Here is a 21,477-nt window from a genome sequence, read left to right as displayed (position 1 = left end):
TCGTGTGCTCTACTGATTGCATGTGTTCTGATAGCTCCGAGGAGCCACCAGTGGAGGCCGGCCTACGGATGAGGGTTTCCAGGAGGAGAAGGTGGTACCACTTGTGTGGGACCTCGAAGGATGAGCTGAGGTTGAAGGAGGGACAGTAACAGGGATGATGAGGGCCTGTGGGCACCAGCGAGCAGACAGAAGCTTCCCTGATGGAAGGAGGCTTTCTCAGGGAATGAGCAGCAGGAAATGGGGGGTGCATCAGTCAAGACCAGACGAGGGCTCTTGCATACCAAGCAGAGGAGGTGGGATGACCCGGTGGGAGCCAGCTGTGCACTTGGTCAAGTGCTGGGAGTGATGCAACCGTCCTGTAGCAGGATGTGGCCGGAAACGAGCTGGAGCGGGGCGGGGCTGGAGCAGGAGGGGTCACTGAGTTGAAGGTCAGGATGGGATGCGGGTGCTCAGGCAAGGATGGCAGCCATGGGATTGGAGAGGAAGTGACAGCTCTGAGGGATGTTTGGGGGAAGGAACTGACAGGATCTAGTCAGTTAGACAAAGGGCCAAGAAAACAGAGCAGCAAAGGATGCCGCAGGGTTCCTAGACCAAGAGTCTGATGGTATCAGGAGTCGTTGGGACTTCTTGAGATTCAAGGAAGCACATGTTGTCCTAAAGGGGCTATGGGATTTTGTAGAAATGTGAGAGGTCCATTCTGGAGACATAGAGTAATTTCTGGGCTGAAAGGCACCTTTTCCCTGCCTGTCAACATGGGTGGCCATTGGAGCGGCAGAGTGGGAATGACAGAGACCTGTTGCAAGGGTCTCTTTTTCTTGGCATAGAATATATTTGAGCTATTTTATTATTTTAATATGCTTTTGCTATGAAACCTTGGAAAAGAAATTGCTTTCTTCAGCCCATCGACACATTCCTCTTTGGCAGATTCTTTTTTAGTTCAAAGACTTGCCTAAGAAAAATCCAGCATTTTGTCTTCCCCTTTTGTTCTGTTTTAAATATTGTAAGTGGAATTGGAGAACAGAGAATTGAGGCCTTACCTTGCAGGGTATAAAATGTGATGATTTCTTATCTTTATCTCTCTTTGGCTTGAGATTTTGCCTCCCTATCCTCCTCAAGAGCCTCTTGGCCCTCTCCATAAACCACCTGCTTCCTTAGGGATTACTGTTCCCAAAATGGGGCGGTGGGGGGGGGCTTGCAGGGTCAGAGAAGGTCCTCCCAGGATGGGGATGGCCCCCTCTGAGTCCCTCCCCCAAAGACCGTCCCCTTCATAACAGCACTGTCTGTCTGCTGCGGCAAACCCTTACAGCAGTCAGGAAGGATTCCGAGTCCTGTTTACGGAAGGAAGAGATCATTATAGTACCTGGAGGAAGGACGAGGGGAAAAGCCCAGGTTTCTGGCTCTTGCCCTTGAGCTGTAAATTCTCAAGGACCCTCTTATAAATCTCCCGGAATCTCTGTTGGAAATCCACATTCCATTGGAGAGCAGTGTAGGGCTATCACATGATCATTTCTGAAGCCTTCCCCCACAACCCAGCTCTGACACTTTGAAAAACACTTCGGAATAAAACTGCAGGGTAAATCTCCATTTTTAACAGTGTTGTTTTTCTTATTTGGCATGAAAGAAATTAGATTTCCCAAGCCAGTATATCCAGAATTTCTCCTGCATTCTGCATGTGCACAAGTGCACAGAAATATATACACACACACCCCTCAGATGCCTTAGGACCATCATTTTCGCAAGTGGGCAGAAGTTAGTACTTCAGGACCAACCTTACTTCCTCTGAGGTTAGGCTGCTGTAACTAAACGGCAACTAGAGTTAGACGTTGCTTGTACTCTCTTGCCTTGAAAAAACCACGATTGCCTCAGAGAATTTCTAAAGTGTTGTCTTTTTTCTTTCCTTACAGAGGGCCAGTTGAGAGTGGATGCCAACATATCTGTGCATAACCCTGGGGAGCCTTTGGGCATTCGAACCGAAGTAAAGAATCTCAATAGTGCCAGGTTTTTGGCCAAAGCTATAGGTGAATGTCAGCTGTTACTCCTCATATACTTCTTTGTATCAGTTATATGTTGCTGTGTAACAAGCATCCCCCCCCAACTTAATAGCTTACATAATAACATCTCAACTTCAGAGTTTTGTGGCTTGGGTGGCTTTTCTACTTGTGCTGCCTTGGCTCATTCATGTGGCTGTGGGGAGCTGGCAGCTCCGCTGAGATACAGGGTCCAAGATACCTCACTCACGTGTTGCAGCCTTGGTGCTGGATGTCTGCTGGGCTGCTCTACCCATGTGGGCTTGCTTCATTCACTTGCCTAGCCCAGCCCTTCTTATTTGGCGGAGGGGGCACCCCAGGAGGATGAAGGCAGATGCCTCAAGGCCTCTTGAGTCATTAGCTCTAGAACTTGCACAGCATCTCTTCCAGCACATTCCATTCAAAGCAGGTTCAAGGGGAGGGGAAATAGACTTCACCTCTATGGGAGGATCTGCAAAATCCTGTAACTCTGTTTTTCCATGTACCACATTCCTTCTGACCAGACCGAACTGTATAAAGTCGTATTTGTTCATTATAGATGGCCACGATTTGACCTAATTGGTCAGTATGTTTTTCTGCTTTTTACCGTTTTAACTAATAGATTGCTTGGGCCTGTGTAATCAGGTATTGGTCTTGTTTGTTCACATTGTGGATCTTTCAGTGTGGACAAATGTATACTAGTAGTTAAAATCGAACACTTGAGCAAGGTCAACATCTAGGGTGATCCATAGAAGTTGATATCTGTGAATGTGAGGGGAAGACATCTCAGAGGAATGAAAATATTCTTTAAAACCAAAGGTATCTAGAGAGGAAGAGAGGAGGGAGGAGGTGGAGGTTAAGGTGCACCCTTCAGGGTACACAGAGAATGGGACGGATGAATGTGGAGTCACAGCCAAAAGGTTTAGTAGCATCCTGGGTATTAGAAGGAACACAAAAAAGATTTTCTAATCTTGTATAAAATTTTATTATCCTGAACCTGAAATGATCAACTAGCCTCAGTGAAGACACTTTGAGTCTACAAGTTTTCAGGAAAAAAGCATTAAAATGGTCAAGGGGATGACTTACAGGAGAGGAAGGTGTTGGGGAAGGTCCCCGCGTGAAGACAGACTAATGATGGTGGACTCTTCTGCCTGTAAAAGGAGACACAGTCCACATTTCTGAGGCCATGATAGGTTTGGGTTAGGGAAAACCCTCCAGCTCAGGTTTGTGAAGGGGAAGCTTGGAATGAACAGAAAGAAAGTTCTACTTCACCTTGTAGGTGATAAGTGTTCTGGAACTCATTCTAAGAGGTGGTGATGGGAACCTAAAAAACAAGATTTTAGGTAGATTCATCCCTGATGACTTATGATGGAGACCCCTGCCTGATTTTGGCTGTCCCTAACCTGTTATTTTATGAAGGACCCTTTGGAGTAGTCTGAGACAGAATTCTACCTGTGGTCTGACTCAGGCTGGAAGAACCGAAGCTTTACTGTTATGGGCTTAATTCTTCAAGCCTGTAATTTTTCTACCCCGTGTTTCTCCCTACATCACGCCTTTTAGCCATCCTCTTCGTGTTGCTGCTTTTTATCAGCTATGATACGAGTTTGGATTTGGGCAAGGGCAGGTGGTACATGTTGGGCGGGGAGTTGAGGGGGGAGCAGAGGCTAAAGCTGTTTTCATAAGGAAGCTTAGCAACTGTGGCTGTGCTTTGCTTACCACTTCTGCCTTGTTGGGTGGTGAGGGAGTGTGGCATAGAGCAGTGGCTGTTCATCATTTGGGGTCATAGATCCCTCTCCATATTTTGGAGAGAGGGTCCAGAGTTTTTATTCTGGACGCTCTCTCCAAAATATGTGCCTGTGCACACATGCACGTTTGCATATAATCTCAGGAGGTACTAGAACCCCTTGAAGGCCACCCATGGATCCTGGGATAAAAACTCTTGATAAGCAGCGATCTTAGATCTGGGGTCATTCTGCCTAGATATTGGTCCTAGCCCTTCTTCTGCCACGTTTTGTAGCCTGTACTGGGTTACGCAATCTCTCTGAGTCTGGGTTTTCTCAAAAAGTGAAGAAGCAGAGCTTCCTAAAAGGCCCTTTCTAGCATGATTATTCTATGACGGCAGCAAGAATAAAATATAGCATCTGTGGGAAGAATTATAAACAACTCCCTTGATTAGTTTTTGACATAAAGATTGAAAAAGATGTCTAATTATTGCTAAACTGGATGAAAGGGATCAAAATATGATACTAAACTATTATTTTTAGACTATGAAATTCAGAGGCAAATCAATGAACTCGAGAATGGAGGTAAAATCCTGAATGAAACTCGCTCGTTCGATTACAAGCTGGGGTGAGTTTGCATGACAGCATCTTGAATACAGGTAGGTGGGGCTCCAGTCTGGGCTCACCACAGACCAGCCGTGTCACCTTGGAGAAGGTACTTAGCTTCTCTGCACTTTGGTTTCCTCATTAGTAAAATTAGGAAAATACGGTACCCTACACGGTAGTGATATGCCCTCTAGGGCTGGTAAGAGGTTTCACCTGACTGCCATCAGACTTGCTGAGTCTTAAGTCCTGGCACTTCCCTGGCTTCCAGCTTACCTCCTTTGTTCCAAGAATTTTTACTTCCTTAAATTCTATCAGACCTAAGTTCTGCCAATTTAAGCTAGAAGTGGAAGAAAGCTTAGAACTGGTTGTAGCGGTGTCTTTTTCTGTTTAGATATCTTTGAGTCTAACTTTCTGACTCTGAATTTTGAGGATTTTATACACTTAACAGAAGACTGGGGAAAAAAGCTCAAGAGCCTAGAGTTTGAGCTGGTTAAATGTTGGAAACGTTGAAGCAATTTCTTTTCTGTTCTTTAATTATCATGCTAAACATTTGTCTTTCTTTAATATTATTTCTGCAATGTATTCATGAAAGTGTCTCCCAAGGAAGGCTGAGGAGCTTGAATCCCCTGGGTTCCCTATTGGTAGGGGAACCCCTGTCTGCATCTACACTAGCTGATGCTGCATGCAGCATTTTTAAAATGTTTTCTCATTTAACTGTCACAGGTGCACCGTGCCGATGAGAGACAAAGAAGGAAAACAAGACTACAGGTGGTTACTCCTCTTGTCAAAACACCATTCTGTATTTGGGTCATATTCCAGATCCACTTACAGACCAACATAATGATCCTAGATTGCTTTTAGGAACCACTTTTCCTTGTTGTTGTCACATAATGGAAAATCTAGGCTTCCTGTTTTACGTGTACACTGAGAGGAAGAGTATTTTCTTGATTTCGTAGCCTTGGAGTACCTTATTTGACAGGATTCAACAGCTGGAAAACACTTGTTCACTCACCTCTGTGTCAGAGTTTTCATAATTGAGCTAAGAGGATGGCAGTTGTGGGGTGGGGCCTAGGCTGTTCTTATTCTCATGTTCAGTAATTAATGCAGTAACACTGAAGTTCTGTGAGAAGGTAGAAAAAAGAGATGTATATGTTAATGGCAGTTCCCTTCAAACCTCAGGTGATGCTGTTTAACACGTTCAGGCCTCATTTGAGATCCAGAAATAAAGCAAATAATAAGAATAGCTTCCAATAAATTGAGACTTTTATTTCTTCCCAGTTTAGCAGACTGCAAAAATTAATGATTTAAGCAACAAAGTGGTGGGGGTTGGCACTTTCCTTTGCGAAGTGCAGGAAGAGGTAAGAGTAGCCATTGCTGTCAATGAGGAACAAATATAGCATCGAGATTTAGGAAAGACAAAGCTCACAAACCCTTAGAATGCATGTCACCTCAAGGACTCCTCTTGTGTGTCTGTCAAAGTCACCATTGTTCTAATTATAGTGATCCCTCTAGGTTCAGTCTGTTCTTCCTAAGAACTTCTTTGTTTTCCATTGTCGCCCCTACTCTGTTTATGCTGCTTTCTCACTGAGCGTGGAGTTGGCTTTTAGCACAGCCAGTGGCTTCAGCTCTGTCTCTCAGGTTAACAGATGGGATTCAGGAAGCCTCCCTTTGGTTTCCTCTTGCCTTCAGAAGTCAGACTAATTCATAGCACAGATTTGGCATTGAGGTGATGGGTTACTTGCCCTTCTGAGCTATTACCTTGGAGCCACCATTCTGCATTACCCTGCTTTTGCATAAGCCCTTTGACAAATATGGGTAGAGAGAAAACGTTAGAATAGAACAGAGGGAAGGACATCTTTATTTCACAAGAGTATATGCAGCGGTGCGGCTTCCACATTTTTTTAAAAATTAGTTGACTTTTTTAGAGCAGTTTTAGGTTTACAGCAGAACTCAGTGGAGATTACAGAGTTCCCATATACTCCTTGGTATGTGTCGTATCCCCCCGCCCCCCGCCCACACACACACAGAGGTTCCTCTGATAACATCTTGCATTAGTGTGTAGTGTGGTACCTTGGTTAAAATTAATGAACCAATATTGATACCTTATTATTAAGTAAAGTCCATAGTTTACATAAGGGTTTGTGCTTTATGTTGTCCATTCTGTGGGTTTTGACAGATGTATAATGACATGTAGCCACCATTACAGTGTCATACAAAATAGTTTCACTGCCCTAAAAATCCCTTATACTCCCTTTATTCATTCCTCCTTCTCCCCTAGCTTCTACATTTTATTTAGGCAAAATCCATTTATTTCTTGCACTTCTCAAGAAAGAAAGTTTTCTTTTTCTTTGACTTTTCATTTGTTACACAAATACTGCTAAAAATATTTTAAAATGTATAGTCTTTCTTCCTAAAAAGTAAATTGTTCTCATTTGGTCCTATTTTTTCCAGCCTATGTCTTTATGAATATATACTTTATCCACAATTACAAACCACAGTGTGGCATCAACATGGTGCTGTGCCTTTTTCACTTAATGCTCTTAGTTTAAGCATAGAGAGTGGTGGATTTGGTCATTTTGACCTTACACTTGTATAAGGACTAGTTCCTGGAAAACTAGGAGACTTGATATTATGGGATGTTGGAAAATATTTGCAAGTAACATGGCATCCAGACACACACTTTCATACTGACGATAGGTTTGTTTCTTCCAGCTAAACCGAATACTCAGTCATGCCATCTCCTCTGTGTGCCAGGTTAATGCCGGAGCCCAACCTGCCCCCGCTGCTGCTCTACGACTCGGGGTCCCTGCCCCCTGGCACAGACCCGCAGCAGGTGATCAACATCGACCAGCTCCGGGAGCAGCTTCCCGAGCTGCCCCGCGTGACCCGGGAGAAGCTCGTGCAACAGTATGGGATGCTGCCGGAGCACAGCTTTGCCTTGCTGGTGGGTACTGATCAGAGGCTGTGATCAGCCCAGCAGGGGCGGGGGATGCTCCTCAGGGGGCTCTAGGTGCAGTGGCCCATGCCTTCAGCTGTACCGTAGAACCAGGCGTGCTAACCTTCCTCACCAGCCTTTTTGGTAAATGCTCCTCCGAAAACCAGAAGATGAGGCAGGATCTCGTGTCAGTCATTCCTTGTGTGTAGACACGAAGAGCTGCTCACAGCGGCCGTGGAGGCTTCTTGAAGACAGTCCAAATGTTATGGATGAGTGTTCTCCCTTGCGTCTGCAGGACAAAAGGAAATCAATATATAGGCTTTCTAGATATCTGGCAGTATTGGACATGACAGAGTCTGGCAGGAAGTGGGGTTCTCAAAAAGCCAGCCAGTTGTTTTACCAGTTGTAGAAGAAACATTTATTCCACATGAAATGCTGAAAACTCTGACTAAAAGTGTTGGTCCTTAGAGGATGCATCTGAAGGGGCTGTTAAGAATCTGACACCATGGAGATGTGCTCAGGGATTTTCCATCCTTTCCAGGGCTGTTGGGCTTTGCAGTTTCCTTTGTCACGGCAACATTAAAGTGACACAGCGTCTGTGAGAGTGGCATTTCGTCACAGCTTGTCTGTCAGGGAGGATGAGGAAAGTTTCTCTGCTGCATCTCTCGGGGATGAGGTGTCTGCCACACTCATCGTGTGGAGCGCAGAATCCCTGGAAACTGGGCTTTGCATTGTAATTGACTGATAATAACTGTGTAGGGATGTTAGAATATTCCTATTCGTATATATATGTATATACTTCAGTAACAAAACTTGGCCATTTCTGGTACAAGGTAGGCGAGCGAATGCTTGTTGAATGAATGAGTCTCTCTTTATCATCCATTGATCAGCTCATTTGAAAAGTATCCAGAGTATACAAAACTCAGTTTTGTTAGGTCGACCTTGGAAAAACACACGAATCCTAACAGGCTTTCCGGCTAATAGGTGTTCTGTGCGAGATGCACATGAACCCTCTTTCACCACCAGTGATTAGACACGATGGGTTATTTTCTCTTGCTTTGGGCAGAGTTGCTCACCACCTCCCATGGGCTGCTGTTGTATCTTATTCACACCTCTGAGGTGATTATGTCACTGTATTTTAATTCTTTGTTAGTGTATTTCGTTCAGTGCCTTGAGGGCGAGGATGGTTTCATCCTCTCCCTCTGCTCCATTACTCCGCACAGATTAGCACATCAGCAGTGCTGACTGCCAACTCTTTGTAGGAATCAGTTAGTGAGCTTCTTGTTCAGAGCACCTCTTAACCTGAAACCTCTGGCAAGTCACGGCCTGTTCCTCAGTTGATTTAACAAACCTGAGTTTTAGTCTTACACATCTTCCCCACCATCTTGACTTTCCAGCCCAGTTGAAATAAACTTCAGACTCAATACTAAATGCTAAATTCCAGTCCTGCATTTCATAACGGATTTGCCAAATTAAATAAGGGATGGGAGGACACAGACCGAGGCTTCTCGGCCCCAGGGATAGTACCCTCACCGCCAGCAAGTTCTCTGAGGCAGAGGCACATTCGCACTTGTGTCTGTGTCCCAGGCTCTGCTCCTGTGACCTTCAAGTGCCACAGCCTAGGAGGTCTTGGATAGATGGTTGCTGAGGGTGGCAAGTGAGTGAGTCTCTGTTTTCATAGTTTAAAGGCCCTATTTAGGGAAACTTATTTTTGATCTCTTCAGTACAGCACTTTTACTGGCATCTCCTGTGTAGCAGGTACTGAGACAGGGACAGGGACTCTCCTTTTTGTTTGTTTGCTCTCCAGGAATATGTCCAGATGACACTACAACTAACCAGTCCCCAGGGCAGACTGCACTAGATAGATGTGTGATGTAGGCTGGGAGCCCAGAGGAGGTAGTGATTACCTTGATGGAACAGAGGGGAAAACTCTCAAGAAGGAGGTGGTTTTTGAGCCAGTTTTATAGGGACTTGTTTTTTTTGATATACTAAAAATATGCTTATTTTTATAGCTTGCAGATAATGTAGTAGGTGACTCATTTCGGTTTTTTCTTTTTCTTTCAATGGCTAGTACTTGAAATTTTCAAGACGGTTGAGAAGAGAACTTAGTAGGAATGGAAAGAAGATGATTCAGACAAATTTTTTTTTCCTGAAATTAGGCATCCTGAGCCCTTGATGACTTGATAATCACTGGAAGCTGAGTTACTCGTAACATACCCGAAAATGGTCTGTTCACGTTTTTTCCTCCCTTCCTCAGAAACACAACAGATTGCTGAGAAGGGCAGATGCACAGATCTGATGAACTCTCTTTCAATTTAAAGAGTGCCCAGGAGTATTCATTAAATCAGTAGCCGTGGTGGAGGTCTGCTCTGCAGAGCTCCGAGTCCACACTCCTGCCTTTGGGTCACTTATTAAATTAAACATTAAGCACATACCCACCCCTCACAGGCCTTACCCACAAATGATTAAAAAAAACTTCAGAACTTAACTCTCATCTTTAATTTTTTTTTAATTGAAGTATAGTTGATACCCAATATTATATAAGTTACAGGTGTGTACAATACAGTGATTCACAATTTTTCAAGGTTGTACTCCATTTATAGTTGCTGTAAAATATTGGCTATCTTTCCTGTGTTGTACAACTCTAGTCTTTAATTTATCTTGTTGTCCTACTGTGTGGTGAGCGCTGAATTGCCTATTGATCATTTCTCCTTGGCATTTACAAAACTCTAATATAGGTCTATCTTAGCATCCACCACAAAGTCTGGCGCACAGTAGGCATCAGTGAACAGATGGACAGGTAAGTGGATGAATAGGGTACTGTCACAATACTCATGAAAGTCCTGGGAGAAGCAGTGTTCCTGATAAAGCATCCCTGTTTCCAAAGGTCAGATACATAAACCACCCTTTTGACAGCCCAGCAAATCACAGGGTGGTACCTGTGTCCTTGAGCTCCGGGGGTGGGGGGGGGGGGCGGCGGGGAGAAGCCTGGGGTTTCCGCCTTAAGCTCACCACCTGCCGTGACCGGCCTCAGGTCACTTGGTCTCTCTGACTCTTGTTTTCTGAAGTGGTTTCTTTAGGACATTAAATACCTGCATTCTGGTTTCATCTCTTAAACCCGTCTGATAATCCCCTCCCAACAGGTAACCTGTATGACTGTTTCTTCGTCTGGCCTCATGAAAAGTATCATGTCCCACCTGAAACTTCAGCCTAGTGAGCTAACCTTTCCTCCCTATCTTGTGTCAGACTCCCTTGATTTCTGACCTCATTTGTAAGGATTATGGAATGGACATAATGGAGGCTGAGATCACAGCATTAGGATTTTGAAAACTGAGAGATTCTAGTAGCGGTAGCACAGCAAGTTCTTCTGAGTCAGTGTATCCAGGATTAATTATGAGAACAGTCAAGGTTATATGCAGGTACGTTTTTCTGGTAGATAATCCTAGGTGTTTTCTTTGGGGGCATCTCTTCCTCAACCTTGCTTTGCTGGACTTGGAACGCAAACGAATTGTTGTCATTGGCTTGATAGGCAGCGCAGAGTCGAGGCTGTTGGCTAACAGCAGGTTGTGCGGTTCACAGCAGACCACTTTCTAATCCATCCTCCCAGCACCCCCTGCTGCCGGTACCATCCATCGCCCCATTTTCCCGGTGAGGAAACATCACCTCTGTGGTTGAGTGGTTGAGTGTAAGACACTGAGTGACTTCATCAGGCCTGTGAGGGAGCTGACTGCAGGGCCCAGACTCTTTACTTGCAAGCGCTTCTGCCTGCTGGCACACACAATGTGCCACAAGGCCAAGTGGAAATAATGTTTCAAGTTCATTGCTGTTTTCACTCACCTAACAGAGAAAACAGAATGTTTACTTTTGCGGATATTAATGCTTTATCCAGCCCCACTGATGCTTCCTGAAACGGAGCCATAGAAATCAGTCTATTTAAAACTTCTGCCCACCCCTCTAGGTTTTTAAGATACCAGCCTGCCTATAAATAAACATAAAAAGTGCTGTCTGCTGAATTCAGTGAAGATCAGTCAACTCCAGTGAAAAGCAGAAATTTTATTCATTTTCCAAGTAGAAAATTTAAGTCAGAGGAAAGAAATGTAAGCTCTTCTCTGCAGTTTTATTTATTTTGTTTCTTAGACTTCCTGCCTTAGGTACTTGGCCCCTTCTGACGGAATCATTGAGAAGGGCCTCCACATAGTGCATGGGGTTTGTAGGTTTTGTGGGATGATTTTGCCCAGTTCCTTGTGTCATGCACTTGGTAAGAATGCATCTGAGCTCACAGGGTGGCTGGCCGTGTATGAATTCAGTGGACAGATTTCAGTGTCATCTGTCGTGGGAGGTTTAGTGGAGGAATGACATAGCAGCCTCAATTCAGTGTTTCTTGAGAGCCCACTGTACTCACCACAGTGCCCTATGCTGTTGTCAGATGTAAGAGCTTTATCTTTTGTGTTGTGTTTAATTCTCCTGAGGAGCCCTGCAGGCCAGTGGGTTAACACACTAAGAGACAGACACTCTTTTCTTTTTTTTCCTGACACATAGTTGATTTACAGTGTTGTGTTAATTTCTGCTGTACAGCAAACTGACTCAGTTATACACGTATGTACATTCTTTTTTATATTCTTTTCCATTATGGTTTATCCCAGGACATTGAATATAGCTCCCTGTGCTATACAGTAGGCCCTTGTTATCCATCCAGTCTGTATGTAATAGTTGGCATCTGCTAATCCCAAACTCCAATTCCGTCCCTCCCCCACTCCCCCCTCCCCCTTGGCAACACAAGTCGAGACAGACAGTCTTTCTTTTTTTTCAAGATTTTTTTTTTTGATATTGACCATCTTTAAAGTCTTTATTGAATTTGTGACAATATTGCCTCTGCTTTATGTTTTGGATTTTTGGCCCCGAGGCACGTGGGATCTTAGCTCCCTGACCGGGGATTCAACCTGCACCCCCCTGCATTGGAAGGCAAAGTCCTAACCACTGGACCGCTAGGAAGTCCTGAGACAGACACTCTTGAGTCCAGATCTCACCTCTGGCATTGAGGAGCTGGGAGGACTCTGAGAAGGTACCTGAAGCTGTTCCCTCCCCAGAGGAAAGAGGAGGGGAACGAGTCACTTCCCCAAAAAGTGACAGGCACAGCAGCGTCTTCACGGAATCTAAAAAGTCTACATACAGCTGACCAGACTCCCAAGAACATGCTGCCAGGGTGCAAGAGCACCAGACAGCTGCTAGCACATCAGGAGCCACGCAGGGCAGAATTTTAGCAGAAATCCAGCACGCCTCCTGTGAGACTGGAGGGAGATGTGATTACCCTCCGAGTCAGTGACTTCTGCTGCTGTGTGTCTGTCCGTCTTTGTGTGCAGCCTCAAGATATGTGGTCTTATTTGAACAAATTCATTTGCCCAGCTGGTTATTCCCCATTTAAAGTCATAATCTTTTGTTTCTGACATCATGGAAAGAGTAAGATGTCTCCGAGGAACAAAGAAACAGAAAGGATATCATGATGATGGTTGGCTGTCGAATGGATTGTTTTCCAAGAGTTTTGCTTGGGGTCTCTCGTTACCTTGAAATGGCCTGGTTTTCTGTCTGGATGAATTGCCTATAAAATAATTTCCCATGATAGATATCTGTCTATCCCATAGGTAATACTACTTTAAAGCTAATAGTTAGAAAAGCAACTGAACCTTATGGACTGCTTTTAACCGCCCAGACTTATTGAGTAGCAGAGGACTCACCGTGTAACCATAGCTGAAGGAAAATCCATTTGGTCAACACCATCGCTCACCATACTTCAGCTTCATGCACTTTACAAAATCGATTTTACTGTTCATTTTATAAAATTGCCCCCAGTGCTCGTCAGCTTAAGGGTGCTTTCACAGTTAGTCTGTGCACCGAAAAAATAACCCATGTTTTTATTCTGGTCAAGTCGAATCAAAAGGTGCGTCTTCTAACTTGACTCCCGCAAAACCCACAGTTCATTCACTTCAGGTGCAAGTGGCAAGGGGCTTTCTGAGGTGAGTCCCCTCTGGGCCCAGGCACCTGCCCACTGGGGGGTGCAGTCCTGAGCGCCAGCCCTGGGGACTCTCAGGGACTCTGTCCCCAGCCCATCCCGAAGCCTCATTTCCTGTCTATACAGTAGACAGGTTTCCTTTTGGGGACAGTTAACAGAAAGCTTCAGCTGAGTAACACAGGTTTCGTCCGTGTCGGGACCATTTTGACAGCAGTGGTTTTAGGCTCACTGAAGTGTGATTACCATCAGAATTGATTTCTTGACAACATCCTCTTTGTGTCCGATTCTCGCAGTCTTTGATTATGCCTGTCTGCTGTCAACTTTTATTACCTGAATTATTTGGATTTTGATTGTCCAAGGGAAAGTCCTCCTCTCAAATTGGTTTCTCTCAGCGTCTCTCCTGGAGTGAATGCATCACAGAGAAGGTAGACTCATTTCCATGCGTCTAAGCCAGGGGTCAGTGAGAACGCTCCCGGAGTCCAGCTCAGAGGTGTGTGCTTCCCGGCTTTGCTGGGAACAGAGCACAAGTGAAATTGATGGAACCGGAGTTTCGCTCAGATTTCAGGGGCTCCCAAGCTCTCTGGGAACATGACCCAGAGGTGGAAATTGTGGGGACCAGAATAGGACTGTAGACCCATCTAATCATGTATTCCTTGAGTCAGACTAAAGAGCATACCCTTGGTGTTTTGAGTCAGTTTCAGAGCTGCTTGAAAGTGGCAGTGATGGTTCAGGATTCCAGCTTCCTCCGCACACTCGGTGGAGAGCGATGTTTTCTGTGCCAGCCTCACACCACCAATTAACTACCTTTTGTTTTCCCCACTGATGAATCCTCTGGATGAGTCTTTTTTTTTCCCTTCTCTCTCACTGAAGGATTTCCACAGCCCCTCCTTGTTTCCGTGAAAAGCAGAGGGAGGCTGTTCACAGCATAGACCCCCCCTCCCGCCCCACTGCAAGTCCCAGTCCCTCCCATGCTATCACCTAATTTCCATTTCCACCCCAACACTAGCAGTGATGTTATCTTCAGGGCCGTGTTTCACAAAGTTGTTGGGTCCGAGTTCTTTTTTTCTCTCACCTTGTAAGAAGGATTAGACTCACAGGAGTGATGTGGAAGCACAGAGCTCCCGTCGACGTGCAGATGCTGGGCCCTCTTCCCATGGCGCAGCCCCTGTGGGTACCTCCCTTCTTAGGGCGACTCCTCCTGGCTCCTGTGAGTGCAGCCCAGGCGGAACTCAGTTGCGGGTACGGGGTCCCCCGAGCTGTCAGCCACTCCCCCCCACAGCACGACCTGCCCAGTTAGGTATAACCTCGTGCGTGAGTCACCCGCATCGGAGGAGCCAGAGTGCGATGAAATACCATGTGCTTGACGCCGAAACTATGTGAGTGACAACAGGGTTTGTTTTGCAGTGTCAGGGATGCTGCAGAATCAGGCAGCACCCATGCAGGTGCGCTCCCTGACTTCTCTGGGGAGGGGTGTGGAGGGACGCAGGAGAGAAGCTCCGGGGGTGTTCCGGCCACCCTCCTGTCCCCCCGGAAGTGCTGTATGGGGGTGCCACCGTTCCTCTCCCTACCCCCCGACCTGGGAACGGGTGTGTGTCAGCCGCGGCGGAGAGCACCACGTGGTCTAGGTGTAACTTGACAATGGCAGCACCTGAACTCACCATTTTCTCCTCCTAATTTCTAAGCTAATTGCTGAGGGCCTTTGCTACACTTTTAATATGTTAAGAACCTTTCAACAGCTGGCAGCTCTCAAAATAATGCAAGTGGTGGGGAAGTGCATTCTTTGGATGGGCAAGTTGCCTCGTGTTGTGCCCAGCCCTGGCGGGTGCTCAGTTTCAGTCCCCAGGAAGGCGGGGATGTGACTGTCCTTTGTCAGCGGCAGCGGAACCCAGAGGGTGAGAGCACAGGCTGCAGAGTCCCAGCTGTACTGTTTTCTCACCGTGGGACCTCAAGCAAGTCAGTGCTCAGAGCATCCCCACCTGTAAAAGAGAATTCCACTCGTACCTCACCCACAGAGTCGTTGTTGGCACTGGATGAGTTAATGTGGAGAAAGCACCCATTACTGTTGCTGTTGAAACTACTATTAACATCATTAGCAGCAGCAGTAGCCACGTGCCGTCCCCACCCTTACCCCCACAGGGCTGCCCGCTGATCCCCGTGTAGCAGGTATTCAGGCAAGAAAGCCAGGGTCCCCGTAGCTGACGGGTCACTCCCTGCCACATAACCAGCTGTCCCATAATGTGTGCTCTGTGGCCTTTTTCTTCTCCGGGTCTGCCACCGGGCAACTGTCTCTATCGGGTTTCATTCGCCTTCTAAATATAGTCCAGCCTCATCCTGCCTATCATCAGATTCCCAGGGTGTGTGACTTAGGACAGGAATGGCAGTTGAGAAATCAGCCTTCCTCTTGCAGCAAGATAGTCTTCTGGCATTTGGTCATCTCTGAAGGTAGGCTGGAAAAGTCGGCTGCGGGGCACCTGGCTTTAGGGCCCCGATGCAAGTGTGGGTAAGGTTCCTTCCCAAAGCAGCAGGGAAGGGAAGGTGACCCCTCTGCCTTGCCTCACCCCAGCAGTGACCAGCGGACAGACCCACTGGCAGTGGAGGGTTCGTGTCTGCATCCAAGAGGCTGGCCTGGCATTGGCTTTGGGTGTCATGGGATGCTTTGGGAAATTTGATTAAAATGTGAAAAGGATGCTTCCCAGTTAGTCGCAGAGCTGTAAAGGGTGTCTGGTGTTACACAAAAGCCAGGACCAATTGTCCATGCCACTTGGGCTATCTCTCTTTTTTTTTTTTTTTTTTTTTGTGGTATGCGGGCCTTTAACTGTTGTGGCTCTCCCGTTGCGGAGCACAGGCTCCGGACGCGCAGGCTCAGCGGCTATGGCTCACGGGCCCAGCCGCTCCGCGGCATGTGGGATCTTCCCGGACCGGGGCAGGAACCCGTGTCCCCTGCATCGGCAGGTGGACTCTCAACCACTGCGCCACCAGGGAAGCCCTGGGCTATCTCTTGAAGGAACAGTTTGAGACATAGTCGGCCGGGAGACTTGACGCCCTGTGTAGCTGAAGGTTCAGCTCTGTCTGATGTGGGATAGATTAGTGCTGGCTTGTTGCCTCTGAGAAGGACATTAAGGGTTCCCTAATGCAGTGGCCTTTCTGCGTTGCTCTTTTTTTTTTTTGCCTGCACCACACGGCTTGTGGGATCTTAGTTCCTCGACTAGGGATTGAACCCGTGCCCTTGTCAGTGAAAGTGCAGAGTCCTAACCACTGGACTGCCTGGGAATTCCCCTGCGTTGCTCATAATATGGTTTTCATGTAAGGGAATTAACTGGTCCATTGTTTTCCCGAGAAAACCAAATGGCTGCGTGGCCATGTTCACAGGGGCTCCTGAGATCTGGGCCAAGCATTTGCCAATCTCACAGAAAAACGAAGAAGGCCTTACCTAGAATGCTGTGTTTTTTTCTTGGTAAGCGGGCTTCTGATGTAAAGAGCCCGAGCGGGCAGCCCATGTGTGACTTTGCATCCATCTGTCATTCTCCGGGCGGGGACAGCTCGGCCTCCTGCAGCCCTGCTGCCTACAGCTCGCCCTGTCACGATCGCAGACTTTCCCATCCACTGCAGATTGTGTACTGAACCCACATACCCCCAGTGAAGCACAGCTCCGGCTCAGAGAGGCTGCCTCACAGCACTGACACGAAAAGACAAACAGAAATCTGACTTGCCATGTTATCCATCCAACAAAAAACCACCCAAGGATAGAGGAATAGATATTCATCACGTCCCAGCAACTCAGCCAGGCCTGTGAGTTCAGTATTTCTAGGTGGACTTAGAAAACCTTTCCTCGGCAAAGCAGAGTCCTCCTGACAGCTCTTTTCACCAGCAGGCCAGCCTCTCTGGGTTAGAACAAAGGGAATCCCACTTATGTGATTTGGGCCGGTAGCCGGTTTTCTCCCTCTCCAGTGGTTTGTGTGCCATGGTGGAAATTTGAATACTTTTCCATAAGTTAAACAGAACTTTCTCTTCATGCTGCCTGAATTTGCCTTTATCTGTAGTCAAGCTTTGGCTGCTGAGGTGGCCTTTGCCCAGGTTTAGCATGAGCAGAATAATACCATCAGCTTGAAAAGAGATTCAGGAGATGATTATGGGATGATTCAGTAGGCTTGTCACCAGAGAATGCAACTGTTATAAAGGGCACGTAGTTTGTTTTTGTTTTCATTTTTTTACGGAATTTCTATTTTAGCAGCTGTGTGCCTGTGTGTTTATTACAGCATCTACAATAACGAAATATTGAGAGCACTTTTGTTAGTGTGCCTCGCTTCTTCCCAGTATCGTATTTTTCCAGAATGTTCTTTTGGTTAATGAAGTTTCTCTGAAACGAGCGAGGGTGAGAGCCTTACCTGCAATATAAAGTTAAAAAGGAATATTTTAAGGAAAGTGTGGTTTGATTTGAATTTCAGCAGGTAGGGGAAACCTGTTTAAAATGCATTTGGAACCTTCAGCCTCTCAGATGTGGGTGGAACATGTTTTTATTTTCTTCATTGAAAAACAAGGGCTGGGCTTAGCCACATTTCTTGGTTTTGCCAAATCCATCTGAGCAGGCAACGTACTGTATAATTCAGTGAGTGCCTTGGGGATTACTCTTAGGCATAATTGTGGCAATTCCGATATTTAAAGGTGAACATGGTATGATAAAGGGTGAGCATTCACATGTGATTTTTTTTAAGAAAACACAAGGCGATGGGAGACGCTGATGCACCCATCGATGCTAACCAGGCAGCTGCCGTGACCCAGCACTGACATAGCTCTAGTCCCAGAGAGAACGGGCAGCGTGGCCCCTGACTCACAGAGTTGGCAGTCCAGAGGCGGAGGAAGAGTAGGAGCTTCCTCAAGCACGTCTCCTTGATGAGCCAACCCAGGTGATTGTTTTCACAGAGCGCAATGAGAGCCAGGATCAGCTGGGCTCAGAGGCCTGGCACTACCCTCCACCCATCATGTGGTCTAAGTGGGTCACGTGCCTGTGTTCTTACTCATTTTGAAAACATGTGAAAACCACTTCTGTCGCTCTGGGGATGATGTGAAGATGAGTACAGTTACGATCCACGTTTGATTTTTCAGAAGTAGAATATTCGGTTTGTTCCTTCTTGGTCTGCTGCTTTTCCTACCTTCTTTTTCTAGCCATCGTTAGGACTTACAGGAGAAGACAGGCCTGGAAAGAGACAGGACGGTAAACTCAGGCTAGACATGCTGCTCAGGGATAAACGTTGTAGGGTAGGGTACCCATGGCTGACACTGAGAGGGCGAATGAGTTTAGGGGATGTCAGGTTTCATCGTCCTCTGGTCCACAAAGTCCAGGCTGTCTGCAGTATGTTCCTTCCTTCGACAGACTGCTGTATAAATGCATGGTGACAGTAGTAGAAGTAGTAGAATACTTGCTGTTTACTGAAAGGGATCAGGATTTTCTGGTGACATCCTTGTTTGGGGAAGTACCAGTAGATGTCTCAGGGATGCAGAGGGTGACAGTTTCAGAATACTGATCTTTCATTTTTTGGAGGCTTTATATCATTTCCTTTTTCTTTACAGAATGAAGTTGGCCTACTGGAGTTCTTCCAAAATGTGATAAAAGAAACTAGGGCAGAGCCAAAAAAAGTGACTAGTTGGGTCCTCAACACTTTTCTGGGCTTTTTAAAGCAACAGAACCTTGCCGTCAGTGAGAGGTGAGTGGGGTCTGGGGGCGCATTTTCCTTTCTGGTGAACTCTGTGTCCAGAAGCAGTTGACACAGGGCAGGGCTGGTGTTCTGCCCTCCTTCTTCCCCCTCAGGATCTCCTGACAAGACACAGACATCCCCTGTGAATGTCAGAGTCTAAAGCTGTCCGCCATCCCCTTCACATCTGAAAGCTCATTTATTCCGATCTCTGACCGTCCACGCTGTCCGTTGTACTGTGCTGGGCTGGGGACCTACAGATGGGTAAATGAGGAGTGTCCTACCTGCAGGGCATCCAGGCTGTAAGAAAGCAGACAGTCGGCTCAGTATGATCCCGTTACACCGCAGGTGTGTTCAGGCCACCATGAATGCACAGGAAGGGGACCTGCACCGAGGCTGGGGCGTCCACCAAGCTTTCCCTCAGGAGGGAGAGCGAGTTTCCCTCAGAGACCAAGCCCTGAGGAGTTGCCAAGTGGAGGGAGGGTTCCGAGCATTCTGGACCGTAGATGCAATTGTGCGACACTCAGAGACAAGAGGCGTGGTGGGCTCAGGAGGCCCAGAAGCTCCAGGGTGCTCAGGAGGGAGCAGGGGAGCTGCAGGGATGGGCAAGGCCACCCGGGAGGCTTCACACGCCTTTGTCGGCAGCTGTCAAAGGCCTGAGAGCACACGCTCACTCCAGGTCCCCTCTGGGGGGATGGGATGGAAGATGGAGCCGAGGTGGGAAGCCCAGTTGGGTACCTCTTACAGGAGTGCCCATGCGAAACGCCCTGTGCCTGGGCCCGAGTGCGGTGGACCAAGGTGCGGATAGTGTTCTCAACTCCACATGACTCCACCTCCCTCACGCGGGCTTGGGGCGAGGTGGAGTGGAGCCTTTCAACCTGGTGGGAGGTAAAGGAAGAGGGACAGGTGGGGAGGATGCCATGTTCCTGTTGGACATGCAGGGTTTGAGTTGCCTGTGGGACAGATGTCCCCCTCGTGGGGTGACTGATAGGCAGTCAGATACATGGGCCTACATCTGCTGGGAGGCATCTGGGAGTGTAAATCCGAGAGTTCTCACTTGTTCAAAACTCAGCACCTGTTAATTGAGACTCTGCCCTATGCTAAGTTCTGTGCTGAGCGTGGGGAAAGCCGGTCCACGAGGCAGACGCGGTCCCCGTGGTCCTTACAAAGCAGCGAGTTGGGTGCCCTGAGAAGGGGGAGAGGAGAGCTGAGCTCCCTGCTGAGTGAAGGGTGAACGGGGCCCAGCAGGCCAAGTCCAGCACACGCTCCAGGCGTGGAGAGCAGCGTGTGCACGTGGCTCGAGGGGAGCCCGAGCGTGGCATCTCGGGGAAGGCAGGGCACGGCCCAGTATAAGCGGATCGTGGACTCAGCAATGTGTAGATGGTACTGGAAGCCGTTGGAGCAGGTGAGAGCTGTGGGGAGGATACCGTGTGACCAGGCCTGAGACTCCCTGGACTACCCAAGGAGCATGGGCAGGGAAGGAGGGACAGAACCAGGACCATGGGTGTCACAGGAGCCAGAGAAAAGGAGAGTGTGAGGAAGGAGAGAACGGGCAGCAGGTTTAAATGTGGGTGTTCATCAGGGACACACAGGCAGGTGGCGCCCCGCGGGAGGCCGAGCTGTTCTTGGGGAGCGTCGTTGCTGCAGCAGCGCCCACGGCCATATGGGGAAGCAGAGCCGGGGAGACAGGCGTGTGCTGACTGATACGTCAGTCCAAAGAGTCGTCTGTTCGGAGAAGTTACCCCTGTGCGATGCTGGCTTCATGTTCGGCCTCTTGCTCGCAGTGTGTTTGCACAGGTACCAGTGTGGCCATGTGGCTCTGTTTCACCTCCTCACGTGGCTTCTTACAGCCGTGACCTTGGATGAGTCACCCTCAGTGCCGTCACTGTAAATGACAGTGATAGTGCCTGCCTCCGAGAGTTTTTGAGAGGAAAACACACGGCGCCCGTGGGCCCTTAGTGTCCATTTCCTTCTCTATTCCGTGATGGTATGTGAGGTACCAAAACGATGTCCCCCCCTTCCCGCCCCGATCCCCAAACTCCCATGGCATCTGTTGCCTGTTTCTTTCCTTCTTGTCCTCTCCGGTTTGACCTCTCTACTCAGAAACTTCAGTCTTCACACTGAAAAGCCCGGGCCCATTCAGGCAGAGTTGATGGAGGAGGTATAGCTGTACCAGAGCCTGAATGGCTCTGGAGAGGTCTTGGTGAAGGAGGGGCCAGGAGACATCTGTGAGGAACCAGGGCGTGGGGATGGCGAAGAAGCAGCAGCTTTGGGGAGCAGGGGGAGCATAGCTGGGAGGAGCAGAGGGTGGAAAATGGCAGAAAAGTACAGTTGACCATATGATTGGGGTCGAGCCGGAACATGGAGGGTGTGGAAAGTCGCGGGAGTTGAGCCGTGAATCCAGCACTGGCTGTAGAGCACCCTCTGTGCGGAGCTCGTGGAGAGCCAAGCAGGACGCTGGCCCGGCCCTTAAGAAGCTGTGTCCTGGGGAGGACTGGATTTGTGCACTAAT

General features: G+C 47.7%; 1 protein-coding gene across 11 annotated transcripts in view; it reads left to right on the top strand.

Annotated features, from left to right (window-relative positions):
- GATB (glutamyl-tRNA amidotransferase subunit B) overlaps positions 1 to 21,477 on the top strand; it is an 81,719-nt gene that overhangs the window by 40,951 nt on the left and 19,291 nt on the right. For all 11 annotated transcript variants that reach the window (XM_060147780.1, XM_060147779.1, XM_060147778.1 and 8 more), the window contains 5 exons: positions 1,905 to 2,018; positions 4,271 to 4,355; positions 5,057 to 5,101; positions 7,088 to 7,277; positions 18,844 to 18,977. In XM_060147780.1, coding sequence (XP_060003763.1) covers positions 1,905 to 2,018; positions 4,271 to 4,355; positions 5,057 to 5,101; positions 7,088 to 7,277; positions 18,844 to 18,977 — 568 coding nt within the window. The remainder of the gene's footprint in view (positions 1 to 1,904; positions 2,019 to 4,270; positions 4,356 to 5,056; positions 5,102 to 7,087; positions 7,278 to 18,843; positions 18,978 to 21,477) is intronic.

Source organism: Lagenorhynchus albirostris, chromosome 4 (genome assembly GCF_949774975.1).
Source record: "Lagenorhynchus albirostris chromosome 4, mLagAlb1.1, whole genome shotgun sequence".
NCBI lineage: Eukaryota > Metazoa > Chordata > Mammalia > Artiodactyla > Delphinidae > Lagenorhynchus > Lagenorhynchus albirostris.
This window is presented reverse-complemented; position numbering and strand designations above follow the sequence as displayed.